Source organism: Rhinatrema bivittatum, chromosome 4 (assembly GCF_901001135.1).
Source record: "Rhinatrema bivittatum chromosome 4, aRhiBiv1.1, whole genome shotgun sequence".
Lineage (NCBI taxonomy): Eukaryota > Metazoa > Chordata > Amphibia > Gymnophiona > Rhinatrematidae > Rhinatrema > Rhinatrema bivittatum.
The window spans coordinates 384,116,934-384,129,229 of record NC_042618.1 but is presented as its reverse complement, the minus strand read 5'-3'; the positions used below and the strand labels follow the sequence as shown (position 1 = coordinate 384,129,229).

Genomic DNA, 12,296 nt, shown 5'->3' with positions numbered 1-12,296 from the left:
CCTGTTTACAGAAGGGGAAGCATGGTGCCCAGGGACACCATCCTGAATTTTTCCTTCTGTAGAAATTTGCTGAGATTGCGGAGGTCTAGAATGGGGCGGAGACTGCCTGATTTCTTTGGAATGAGAAAGTAGTGGGAGTAGAACCCTCTGCCCTGCTGTGCCCGGGGAACAGCTTCCACAGCCCTGGTGCTCAGAAGGGTGGACAGTTCTGACTCTAGAAGGGTTGTGTGATCTTTTTGCATCCACAGGGGATTGGGTGGTGAATTTGGGGGTACCATGAGGAAGTTTAGATGGTATCCCTGGGTTATGATGGATATAACCCATTGGTTTGTGGTGATGCCAAGCCAGTTGGTTATGAAGTGGTGAATTCGGCCTCCAACTGGCAAGTCTGGTTTTGGATTTGTGGAGTGGCTGCTGTTCTCTGGATAGCTTTCAAAATCCAGGGGCTGGGCCTGCTTGTGGAGCTGGCTGAGGTCTGGATGGCTTAGGCCGTCATGGATGTCCTCTCTGAGGTGGTTTGGTTGGTCTCACACGAGATGCAGGTGGATAGTACCTGCTTGAGCGATAAAACAGTCTCCTGGGGTCCCTTCTCGTGGTTCTTCTTGCAGAGGAGGGAGCCTCTGTAGTAACCGTGGACAGCTGATGCAAGGTCTCGTGATGGTCTTTCAGTTGAGCCCCTGTGTCCTGTATCTTGTCACCAAATAGATTTTCTCCAGTACAAGGCAGGTCAGCAAGTTTGTCTTTGACTTCAGTTCGTAAATCTGATGCTTTAAGCCAAGCCCACCTTCTGATGCTGATTCCCGTCGCTGATAAACGAGAAGCAGTCGCAAAGGAATCGTAAGCAGCCCTTACTTCATGCTTTCCCGCCTCAAGGCCTTTCTGTAGTATGGCATTGAGATTATCTTGATGCTGTTGGGAGAAGAGTATTAGTATTCCCTGAACTTGCTTCCAGAGATTCCTCTGATATTGTGTCATGTAGAGTTGATATGCAGCTTTGCGTGATACTATCTTAGACCCCTGAAAGATTTTCCAACCTAAGATGTCTAGGAATTTTTGGTCTTTTCCAGGGGGAGATGAGGAGTGAAGGCGCAGTCTCCTGGCCTTTTTCTGCACGGATTCAACTACCATTGATTGATGGGGTAGTTGTGGCTTCTGGAATCCTGGGGTATAAAATGTACATAATTTTCTGTACATAGGGCCAGGCATACAAGAACACTTAGACTCCATAAATGGTATAAAGTAAATTTTATTTGGCATTAAACGTGTTCTTGGGAGATGCTGTATACTGGGTGCCCTTTGGCTTTCAAAATGACCAGCATCTCATTGAATGCAGGAAGTGATCCTTCTTTTATAGTTCAAAACATACATAGAACATGCTTGTCAAATGCTTGTCAAAGGATCATTCACCCATTGAGAGTTTTTCTCCATCTAAACCTGTCTGTCCTGAAACCACCTCCTCCCACCATAAAAGTTCCTTTATCAACATGGCTTTGATGCACTTTGTTTCTTCTGATCTCCTTTTGATCTTCTGTGTTGTGTAAACAGGTAGTAGGTCTGTGTTCTGAATAGACAGTAGGCCTGAATTCTGTTACTGGTGCCAGGACTTTAATTAAAGCTGTAACCTCAGGTAATTTTCATTCACCTGGCTCCTGCAGTTGAGATAGGCATCTGTGAGACCCAAGCTTGTATTTTGGTTTCCGTGAGAACCAAGCTTTCTTGTATTATGCTGTAAATATAGCCATTGATGTCCACCTGGCCTTTAATTATAGGCTTTGCAGAGCATACAAGTTTCCCAGATCTTCCACATTCTTGAGTCTGAGAGGGTCAGAAAGTCACTATATTTCAACAGTGTCAGTGTGAATCAGCCCTCTGAGGATTCTGGGACTGGCTGAATGAACCAAAATTATGAACCAGAGTTATGAATTATATCAGTTAGACAAGATACGTAGCATCTGTCTTCCTATTCACTGGTGGGACAGTGCAGGAATGCTCCCATAAAAGATGTTGGAGGTCCAAGAGTACCTCGTGGATGGGAATAGCCATAATTTCTTTGGGAGCATCCACAAATTAGAGGACTTCCAATGTTTTATGACATGTGTCTTCTTCTGTGACTAGATCAAAGGGGATTGTCTCTAACATTTCCTTTAAGAAATTTGCAACGGAGAGGTCTTCTGGAGGAGACCGTCTCCTTTCTTCCGGAGGATATGGTTCTGATAGTATGTCCTCCGTAGAACTGTCTGTGTCAACATCCTCCCATGGGTCATACGGGGTCTCTGCCTGAGATCCCGAGGGAGGGAAAAAGGCTGGTACTGTAGGATGTGTTGTCATCGACGGATCCCTCAATGGCTTCGATGGAGGAAGCGGTGGCACCGATGAAGGTTTTGGCGGCATCAATGGTATCGAGTGGAATTGTAGGCGTCTCGGTCCCGAGAGCCCTGACAGACCAGGAATCGGTTCCAGCATAGGTGGACGCGGTGCTGGAAGAGGACTGGAGTCCGTGCCTTCGTCTTTCGAGGACCCCGGAATGGTTATCGGGGCTTTTGGAGACTCAATAGGTTGTTTTGGCATCAATGGCCCAGGCTGTGTCGGAAGGGCACCGATGAGTGTGTCGAAGCGGTCGAGCAGTGGTGTAAATATCGATGGTTCCGGTGTTGGTGCCGGTATGGGAGCCGGAATCGATGGTGGTTGTAGGTTCTGGAGGGCATCCAAGACCACCTGTCGGACCAACTCTTCAATGGAGGCTGGTATTGGTAACACAGCTGCAGGAGGAGGCAGGCTAGGTGCAACTGGCACGTCCACAGGTGTCTGTGGGGGCTCAGTACCTGGCACAGATATCGGTGGGGATCGCCTTGGTATCTTGAGTGAAGAGGAGGTTGGAGGCTCCTCTACGCATATCCTCTTCACAGTTGGCTCGATAGCCATTGAGGCCGATGTGGTGTCTGTGCCGGCACCGGGTGTGGAATCGCATCGGTGTTGGTGACGATGTTTCCCTCGGTGCTTGATCCGGTCTTTCTCTGGCACCGAGGAAGACAAAACCTATGCCTTAGATGGTGTCGGTGACAGATGGTCACCGCTGCCCTGGTGCTCCCGGCGAGGTTTGTCGATGGATTTTTTCGATGTTCCTGCCGGTGACGAGTGTGTGGATGATGTCGATGAAGTTATCTTGATTTTAAAAAGGGACTCCACTTGTCCAGGCGGGCCCGCCTGCCCTCAGGGGTCATTTGGACAAACATCGTGTGATGAGCCGAGGCACAGCACACAGACAACATGCGGGTCAGTAATCGACATGGTATGGGGACACTCCGGACATTTTCAAAAACCTGTTGCCATGATGGAGAAAAAAATGGGGGCCGCAAAAACGGTCAATGGCCTGCGAACACCGAGGAAAAGGGAGCAGGAACCGACCGGAGACGGTAGATTTTTACTCACCAAGCGATGAAAAACAATATCGCGATGAGGGAACTTTTTAATGAAGTAATCTTCAAGTTTTTTCCATGAGGAAATATTGTGAGAGAATTCTCACAAAGCTCCTAACGGCGAGACAAACTGCAGCGCGGAACAAAAAGAGACTGAAGGGAGACCCCTGTGGCTACAGGGATTATGGCATGCTGGGCATGCTCAGTGTGCCAGTCAAAAGTTCTAGAAACTTTGACAGAAAAGTTTTCCGTGATAGGGCTCCGTCCAGTGACGTCACCCACATGTGAGGACTACCATCCTGCTTGTCCTGGGAGAAGAGATTTTTGCTTGCACTATCATGTTTTTCACACACTGTTTTTCTATACATGCAAAAAAAGCCCTTTAGAAACATAGCATGCAAAATTTAACAAAAACATACCTACAGCTCATTGAGGTGCAGTTTTTCTTTTTGTGAAAAAAGTCCTGTGAATCCAATTTCGCACATAGTTTACCTATGCAGTATTAGTTAACAAGCTGGCTCGCATGATTTTATATCACAGCAGATCATTAACTGCTGTGACAGTTCATATAATTTCGCATACGTAAAACTATGTGCAAGATGTTATTAACTACCAAGGCAAAAAGTTTCACAAATGGCACTTCACAGGCTAAAACCTAATATAGTGCATGTTATTGCAAATAACACTATTTGGGATTTCACCATGAAGCACCATTTGTGAAGTTTTTCACTGGTCATATACATCTACCTCATTTTTTATATTAAATAGCAAAGCTTGTTTTAAAACTTTGTATCTCTACTAAACCCTAACCTCCTATATACAGGCTCTTAATGTAAATCAACAGTGCCGAATTAAAAAATATAAAAAAAATAAGTATTTCCTATACATCATAAACAATGCACTTCTGGGCACGCACAGCTCTCCGAGTACCTGTGGAGTCAGACTGCAAATGAAAGAGGATGCAGTCAGCCACCAACTTAATACCTTAACCTCAGCTCTGGTCTTTACTTTTCTGCTCCAGAAGAAATGCCTACATTTCCGATCACCTACCCGTCATCTCCGTGCTTCAGCTTTAAGTTCTGCAGGCTGTAGGAGACACTTGGCACAGCGACAGGATCACTGGCACCTCCCAATGTTATCTATAACTTTGCTAACCTTCCTTAGCAGATGTGTGCCATAGAAACTGGTCATCTTCAACTTCACTAGCAGCCAGCTCTTGTCAGCAGAGATTCTGAACCTTTTCAATCATACTGCATGCCAATTGGGAACGAACACAGGACTGTAAGCTGCATGCCCCCACTCCTCAGAATTTGGAAACAGTTAAACTAATGATCAGGACCATTAAATCATGCAATTTTAGTCCCGATTAAATATACTTGTATGTGCTGCTCAAAAACATCTCTTTATTAAACAGTGGCAGTATTTAGGATGTCTTCAAACATGAGGGGACACAGCATGCTACCCAAGGCCACCATCCGCATGGCAAAGCTCGTTCTGGTTAACAGTTGTGGTAACAGAGTATGCATCAGAGTCTTGAAACCCGATTTAACACAAAATCAAGCAAGAAATTGTGTAATGCTCATTAAAAAAAACCCAGACTTATAAAAAATTTTTTTTTTTAAAAAGCAGCCAAATGTTTAGTTGCCAAAACGTGCTGGAAAATGATAACACAGAGAATCTCAAATTGTACAAATGTTTTATTGTCAACACATACTTTTATAAAGTAGGGGCTTCTGGCAGGATGCTAGGTGGAAAGCATGAGGTTTAACATCCTCTCTTTCCGAAGCTATCCTAGAGCTGAACAGTCATAATGCTCCAGTGCTGCTCCCTGCTAGCTGCTGAATGCTCAGATCTCTGAGTGTACCTGCAGCTCAGCTATATCAGAACAGCATTCTAACAGTAATTTTTTTTTCTTCTTCCTGTCACACTAGTGTAAAGAAAAAACATTTACTGCTTACATGGCTTAAAGCTATACCCAGTCACTTTGTGTGTCCAGCCAGGACAGTAGCAACTGGTTCCTCCTTCATTAAACTGATGGCAGCGATTGCTCATTCACTGGTGCATCAAGCGGCTATGGCAAGGGTGGCCACAGCTTTTCCAAGTAATAGCTATGTTATATTTTTTTACCTACAAGGCCTGGGGTTAAGGTGAACAGTGAACCCAAATGCTTGTCTCATTTTGAAAGGTGAATTCTCATACCCTGCATCAGGATAAATATTAGCAGTTAAATGGCTTAAAACCGTACTCCATAGCACAGGAGTGGCTAACTCCAGTTCTCAAGCGCCAAAAACAGGCCGGATTTCAGGATATCTATAGTTAATATGCAAGAAATAGATATACATACAATGGAGGCAATGCATGCAAATCTATATCATGCATATTCATTCTGGATGTACTGAAAACCAGACCTGTTCATGGTTCTTGAGAACCAGAATTGGCCACTCCTGTGCTATGGAGTATGGTTTTGTTGTGTCCGTCGCTGTCCGACGTCTCTGCTCCGCCCACCTTACCTCGTTGGCGACTCCCTTCGGAGTTGATGGAAGGCTGGCTGCTGCGGTGTCTCCAGGCCGTCTTCTTCCAGCGTTCCCGGACCGGCTCGATGCTGCAAGCCTCCATGTTTGTTTATTTATTTATTTATTTAGTGTTTTTCTATACCGGCATTCGCGATAGGTATCACATCATGCCGGTTTACAATTAACAAAGGGGTGTCAAAAAAGATACAATAAAAAACGTTAACAGGCGCTGAACTAAACGTTGCAGTTACAGTAAACAGGGAAATACACAACTGGGAGCAGAGAAAAGACTATAGGAATTTAAGAGAAAGAACAAAATTTACAAAATTTTTGGTATTTACTAAGTTATGAAATTTGACCAGATGCCTAAGGGCACGCGGCCCAACTGATGTACCAGCGTTGGCGCGAACCTCAGGGGCGTCCCCCTGAAATGACATCACCAGCTCCAGATATTTAAGGTCTCAGTTTTCGCTAACAAGACTAGTTAGCAAGGGATTGGTTTACCTAGCTTCCTCCTGGTTGCTGCGGATGGGATTCGCTCTCCGCAACCCTAGCTACTCTGCCTCCTCGGACTTCACTAGAGGTACCCGCTCCTCGGGGGCCTCGCTCTCTCTTTTTCTTTTCAGGTCGCAGTCCGGAACCGGTACTCGCTCCTCGAGGGCCCACGTCCCGGACTTGCTCCTGGATACCACTTCTGCTAAGAAATCATCGCTGCTTACAACATCAGTGAGTTTCCATCTATCTCTCAGAGCTTTCCCTGGGATCAGGTACTCGCTCCTCGAGGACCTAATGCATTCCATCTCCTGGGCTGCCTCAAGAGACTATTGTGTGAGAGTTACCATCAAGGACTTGTTCCAGAACTCTGCATATACTGCCTACTCACTTTCTTAGTTTCTCTACAGCTCAGCCACCTGGGGATCGCTGTTCCAGTACCTGAGGGACTACAGCCCAGTCGGGCGCTTCCAGCTCACTACTGCCACCTCTGGTGGTTTACTATATTGTCTAATAAAAGAACTAGTGTGTGTCTGTCTCCTACACTAAGCCTGACCAGTGGTCCCTCTCGGGATTTCCCCCAAGGGCGTGGTCACCTGTCACTGGTCCAAGGATCCACCCATAACTATTCTAAATAACTACAGATTGCTAAATACCAGCTTTAACAACAGAGCTTTCTGACAGGTTTTAAGCCATTTAACTGCTAATATTTATCCTGTTACACTAGCACCTAGCCAGGCATTCTGCTTGGACTGCCCTGATGCAGGGAATGAGAGTTCATCTTTAAAAATGAGACAAGCATTTGAGTTCACTGTTCACCTTTAATCCCAGGCCTTGTAGGTAAACAGTATAACATAGCTCATTAATTATTCTGGGTTATTACTAGGAAAAACTGTGGCTACTGTCTGTACAGCAAATGTTACACACAGATTATACATTTTACTTTTGTTATTTTCACATTCTTTAGGAAGCTCCTTTATAACTCTTATGAACTTCTGGGAAGAATTATATTAAACAATAGTCTTAAACTACTTCATACTCATTGGATGTGATTGGTCCGTACTGGTTATGTCATCAGAAACTATATCTCACACACACCTGCAAACCAAGACTTCTCCCACAGGTTCAGAAGTGTAAAACTTTGAAAAAAAACATTTTTGACAAAAGGAAGTACTTACTGCTTGCTATGTGGGCATTTGTTTCATTTGTATGGTTCTATTCTAAAAGCACAGGACTGCCAGTCTACTGACACTCATAACAAAGACAAATATGTTGGGTGGGGGCGCCATTTCAAATGTTCGCTGAAATCACTTTCAGGCCGATGCAATATCTGCGCATGAAAAACAGGCGCTCACGATTGAGCGCCTGCTTTCCTAACACACTCCCATCCACCTCTCCCAAGCGCGCTATGCAGTAGGCTAATGAGCCGCTGCGTTAAAAAGGAGGCGCTAGGGGAAACTGTGTATCCCTAACGCATCAGGCGCCCAGGAGACATGGCTGTGCGCAGGTTAGGAAAACGGACACTCAATTTTACGAGCATCTGTTTTCCTAACCCATGCATAGCCACACGTTAAGAAAATGGATGCTCGTAAATTGAGCGTCCCTTTTCCTAACCTGACCACCATCAAGACATTTAAAAAAAAAAAAAAAAAGTTTTTTTCATGTTGCTGCTTTCTGTCGTTCCTCTGACTTAATATCACCACAATATTAAGTCGGAGGAACCACAGAAAAGCTATATTTTCTGCTTTTATGTTAACTTTTGAGGCTCCTCAAGACTTAACACCAGCTCCAGGGCTAGCTATTACTTGGAAAAGCTGTGGCCACCCTTGCCATAGCCGCTTGATGCACCAGTGAGTGAGCAATCGCTGTCATCAGTTTAATGAAGAAGGAACCAGTTGCTGCTGTCCTGGCTGGGCACACAAAGTGACTGGGTATAGTTTTAAGCCATGTAAACCTTTATACTAGTATGACCTCTTATTGCATCAGGGGGTTATAGAAGCGAGTCCAACCGCAGGTTATCCCGTGTGCTAGCCTGAGTGCACGGTATTGCATCAGCCTGTTTATCTGCACCTTCGTAGTTAAAAGATGCTTGCGTTACCACACCCACACACCATATCATCACAGTTCTCCAATTAATGATCTTGCATGGGTGAGCATTACACAGTGCTTACATACACAGTAGGTACTGCAAGAGTAGAAACCCCATGGATAAAAAGGTCAGATCACCCACACAACAAACAGTGACAGTGGCATTGCTATGCAAGGTTTGCTCCTGGTAGTTACAAGGCTGGAGAGGCTTGGGAAGTGATCACGGGCAAGCAGTCAGTGTTATAAGAGACATATTGTTTTGAAGCAAGCTCAGTATTCATGCTGAGGTTAGTTATACTGCAGGAGTGCACGACTATTTAGAAACCCAGGAAATGCCCCAACTTCGGGCACAGTCGTAAAGTTTTACTCACCTCCAATCTCCAGGACTAACTGGCGCAAGATGACATGCATTAATATATTTCATGTAATGTTTTAAGGATCTCAGTTACACTTAAGTGATCACCAAAATATTACTACTACTACTACTTTTGGAGTATTTTAGGGTAATCACTGATTTTGTAAATAAACGAAATACGGTACAATAACTTTCCTGTTCCAGAGCCTCCCTCCCATCTCTCACAGACAAACAGCTACCATCCTGCGAACGCCTCTTCCTTACCTGCGGTGGAGGGGGGAGTTGGGGAGGATGGAGAAGTTAGAGGAGAGCTTGCCCCGGAGCCTGCTAAACACAAAAGACAATACAGAGAGATACACATTAAATATATACAATTATTTAAGATCTTAGAATACAAAGTGCTTAAGTCTCACACTCAGGCCAATGCAATATCGGGCGCTAAGATCACAATGCCGTTTAACACGTGGTTGGACACACATTTTGGACATGCTAGACTTTCACCTGATGCAATACAGGGATTAGCACATCCAAAACGTGCATCCAATCAAGCGCATAGCTAATAGCGCTCATCACATGCAAATTCCAGTTAGATGAGGCTATTAGCTATTACCCTGCAATGGCAAAAATTGCCACGTAGCCAAGGCGCCCATTTTAACTTGGTAAATTTAACACCTGCCCGGGTGTTAAAGCATGCCGCGCTCAAAGGCTCACGAAAAATCCCCAAATATCCTGCTTTCTAGGATTCTTCTGATTAGTATCTTCTCGACACTAAATAGGAGGAACCACAGAAAGCAGAATCATGCCACACTCAAGGGCTCAACAAAAAAAAAAAAAAATCCCGCTTTCTGTGGTTCCTCTTATTAGTATCGTCGTGATACAGTAGGAGGAACCACAGAAAGCAGAATCCCCAAGTTCTGGCCCGAATGAAGGAGTGAATAAATGAATATTAAGTGTCAGGCACTTAATAAAAATTTACTCCTTCACTTACTGCTGATTGGTCCATACACTGACAAGTGTCTTTGAAAAGGGCCAATCGGGAACAGCCCTGCCGGAGGTTGGGGAGTAGGGAGGGAGAACTGGCCAGGCTGTTGTGGACGCACAGCCACTCTCCTGGGTGCCCAATGCAGAGCGCTAGGGATGCACAAATTATCCACTGTGCGTTCCTTTTAGCACGGCAGCTTATTTACCTATTGCACTGAGCACCCAGGACAGGTGGATGTGCGCGCATTCAAAAAATGTGCGCCCAGTTTGGACGCATGTTTTATATGTGATGATATTGCATTGGCCTGACTGTTTTTGAGAAACTGAAGAAATCAATTTAAAACCAAGCGGTACCAAAAATCAGATGCTAGCCGATAAAAATTTATCTACACTTCTGCAGAGAACATTTTTAGTCAATGCCTGATGAAGGGAGCGTAGCTCCTGAAAGTTAGTCACAGATGTCTTTAGTCCAGCAAGAAGGCACTGGTTTATTGCCTAGAAAGACACTGCCCCATGAAGAGTTGGGAAGGGTAAAACAGAAATGCTTTTCCTCATACTACGTGGCGCTGATTTGAATAAATTCAGGAACAGTAAAGCATTCTTAAAAGTCAAAAATCAAAAAAGAAATTAAACAAGGTACTACAAACCACAAATTGGATGTAATAACTAGAAGTGAAAAATGATCACTGACAAAGGAGATTACAAATGCTGAGGAAGCTGGTTCCTGCAGTGAGGATAAGCAAGGTGGCACAGAACATGAAAAGAAGCTAAGAGAGTCAAAAGTAACCAATACAATAACTGAAAACTACATTCTGCATTAATTTATATATCATTCAAACTTGTAAGAAGTAACATTCCTCTACAACAGATGTAATGCTTTGGATGCACATAGGAACCCATCTCCAGGGTTTTAAAGGAAGTCAGTGGGAAAACATGTTTTTATATATATTAATTTTGATAAATGGAAAAAAAAAATATAGAATCTCTCTCTTCTGTATGTCGAGGAATTGCTATATTTATAGTATGAAAAAATTACCAGTGGTAAACTTCAAAACTTACTTGTAACAAAAATTCCATGAAAGCAATATTCAGAAAAGCAGAGAATGGACAACTTATGTGGCTAAAGTTAGCCAGATAAATTGTCAGGTATATTCAGTGGAATAAATGTTCTCCTGAATATCCTCACCTAAAGGTATCCCCAGATAACTTTCAAACCTAACTGGCTATAGGCCTCATTTTTCCCATAGACTCAGAATAGGAGAAAAGCCTTAGTAAATCAAGCCCTATGTTTGATTAGATTTAAAGATATTCACATTAATGGCTTAGTTGGATAAAATTAATCTGTTTACCAGGGCCAGATATTTAATAACCACAGAGCTCCGTGTCCACAGAGAGAGGCCGAGCCAGTCCTGGTTTTACCCTATTGCATGCAGGAGGAAGTAGTCCTGCTTTTCTCAAGGAAACTAGGAAAACCAGAACTTCCTTTCCATGTACACCATGGGGTAGAAGTAGGACTGGAATCACCCAGACTCCCCGGACATGGAGCTATCTGGTCATCATCTCCTTTCAGGATTCTGTTGCAACCCACAGCAGGGGCAGCACTTACCTGAATTATTTGAGTTGTTGTACTTTGCTGACTGCTCCTCACTGTTTTCAGACCGCTTTGATTTCTTAAAAATAAAAACAAGGATATATACGATGGAACAATAAATCAGAACAATTTGTAAATAAGAAAATCCAAAACTAGCACATTGAATTTTTGCTAGATGCAAAAACTTCCATTTCAATCAATTGATACAAGAAATTTGAACAAGAATTTTTTTACCCAGGATACATTAAAATAGCTTGAATTCTCTTTGGAGTTTTTTTCCATCAGTATGCCACGTTAAAAAATTGGAACCTATCTAACAGCCAGTTTTAAAGGGCAGTATCTGACCTCCGAAGTCTTATCTCTCTCCACAGATGCGGAAGTTTGAAAAAAATGTTTCAATATGCTCAAAATAAGGCTTTTTTAAAGTCACTTTTGCTAATAATAGTCTCCTGACAAGCAGGGTCTCGTGCAGTTTACCAGCCTATGCCCTGGTCTCCACTTCTGGACATCTCCCTTAATAAATCTGTGTGTGCCTAAGAAGAATTCAAGGATACATTTTCAGTAGGGTGTCTAACTTAAATGTTACACATGCACTTTTCAGTCTGCACAAACCAACTTAAATACAAAATAACCACAGAATTTGTGTCTGAATATCAGCTTATTAGGTGGCTAAAAAGTACACACATGCTCACACCTTTTCACTGGTAGCTCAAGGCGAGTTACATTCAAATATAGTAAATATTTTACCTGTTCCCAAAGGGCTTACAATCTCAGGATGTACCCGAGACAATGTGGGATGACGTGACTTGTTCAAGGTAAGCAGTGGTAGTGGTATTTGAACCCTGGTTTCCCTGGGTCTC

The 12,296-nt window shown here is 43.7% G+C and overlaps 1 protein-coding gene across 11 annotated transcripts in view; it reads right to left on the bottom strand.

Moving 5' to 3' along the window:
- Positions 1-12,296, bottom strand: part of PXK (PX domain containing serine/threonine kinase like) — a 132,852-nt gene that overhangs the window by 37,859 nt on the left and 82,697 nt on the right. For 6 of the 11 annotated variants that reach the window (XR_003856611.1, XM_029600960.1, XM_029600962.1 and 3 more), the window contains 2 exons: positions 11,452-11,515; positions 9,129-9,191 (listed from right to left, as the gene is read on the bottom strand). Coding sequence is in view for 9 of the 11 variants with exons in the window: in XM_029600960.1 (XP_029456820.1) it covers positions 9,129-9,191; positions 11,452-11,515 (127 nt within the window). In the remaining 2 variants the exon portion in view is untranslated. Of the gene's footprint in view, positions 1-8,880; positions 8,900-9,128; positions 9,192-11,451; positions 11,516-12,296 lie in introns of all 11 variants that reach the window. The other 5 variants (XR_003856612.1, XM_029600961.1, XM_029600964.1 and 2 more) reach the window with 2 other exon arrangements.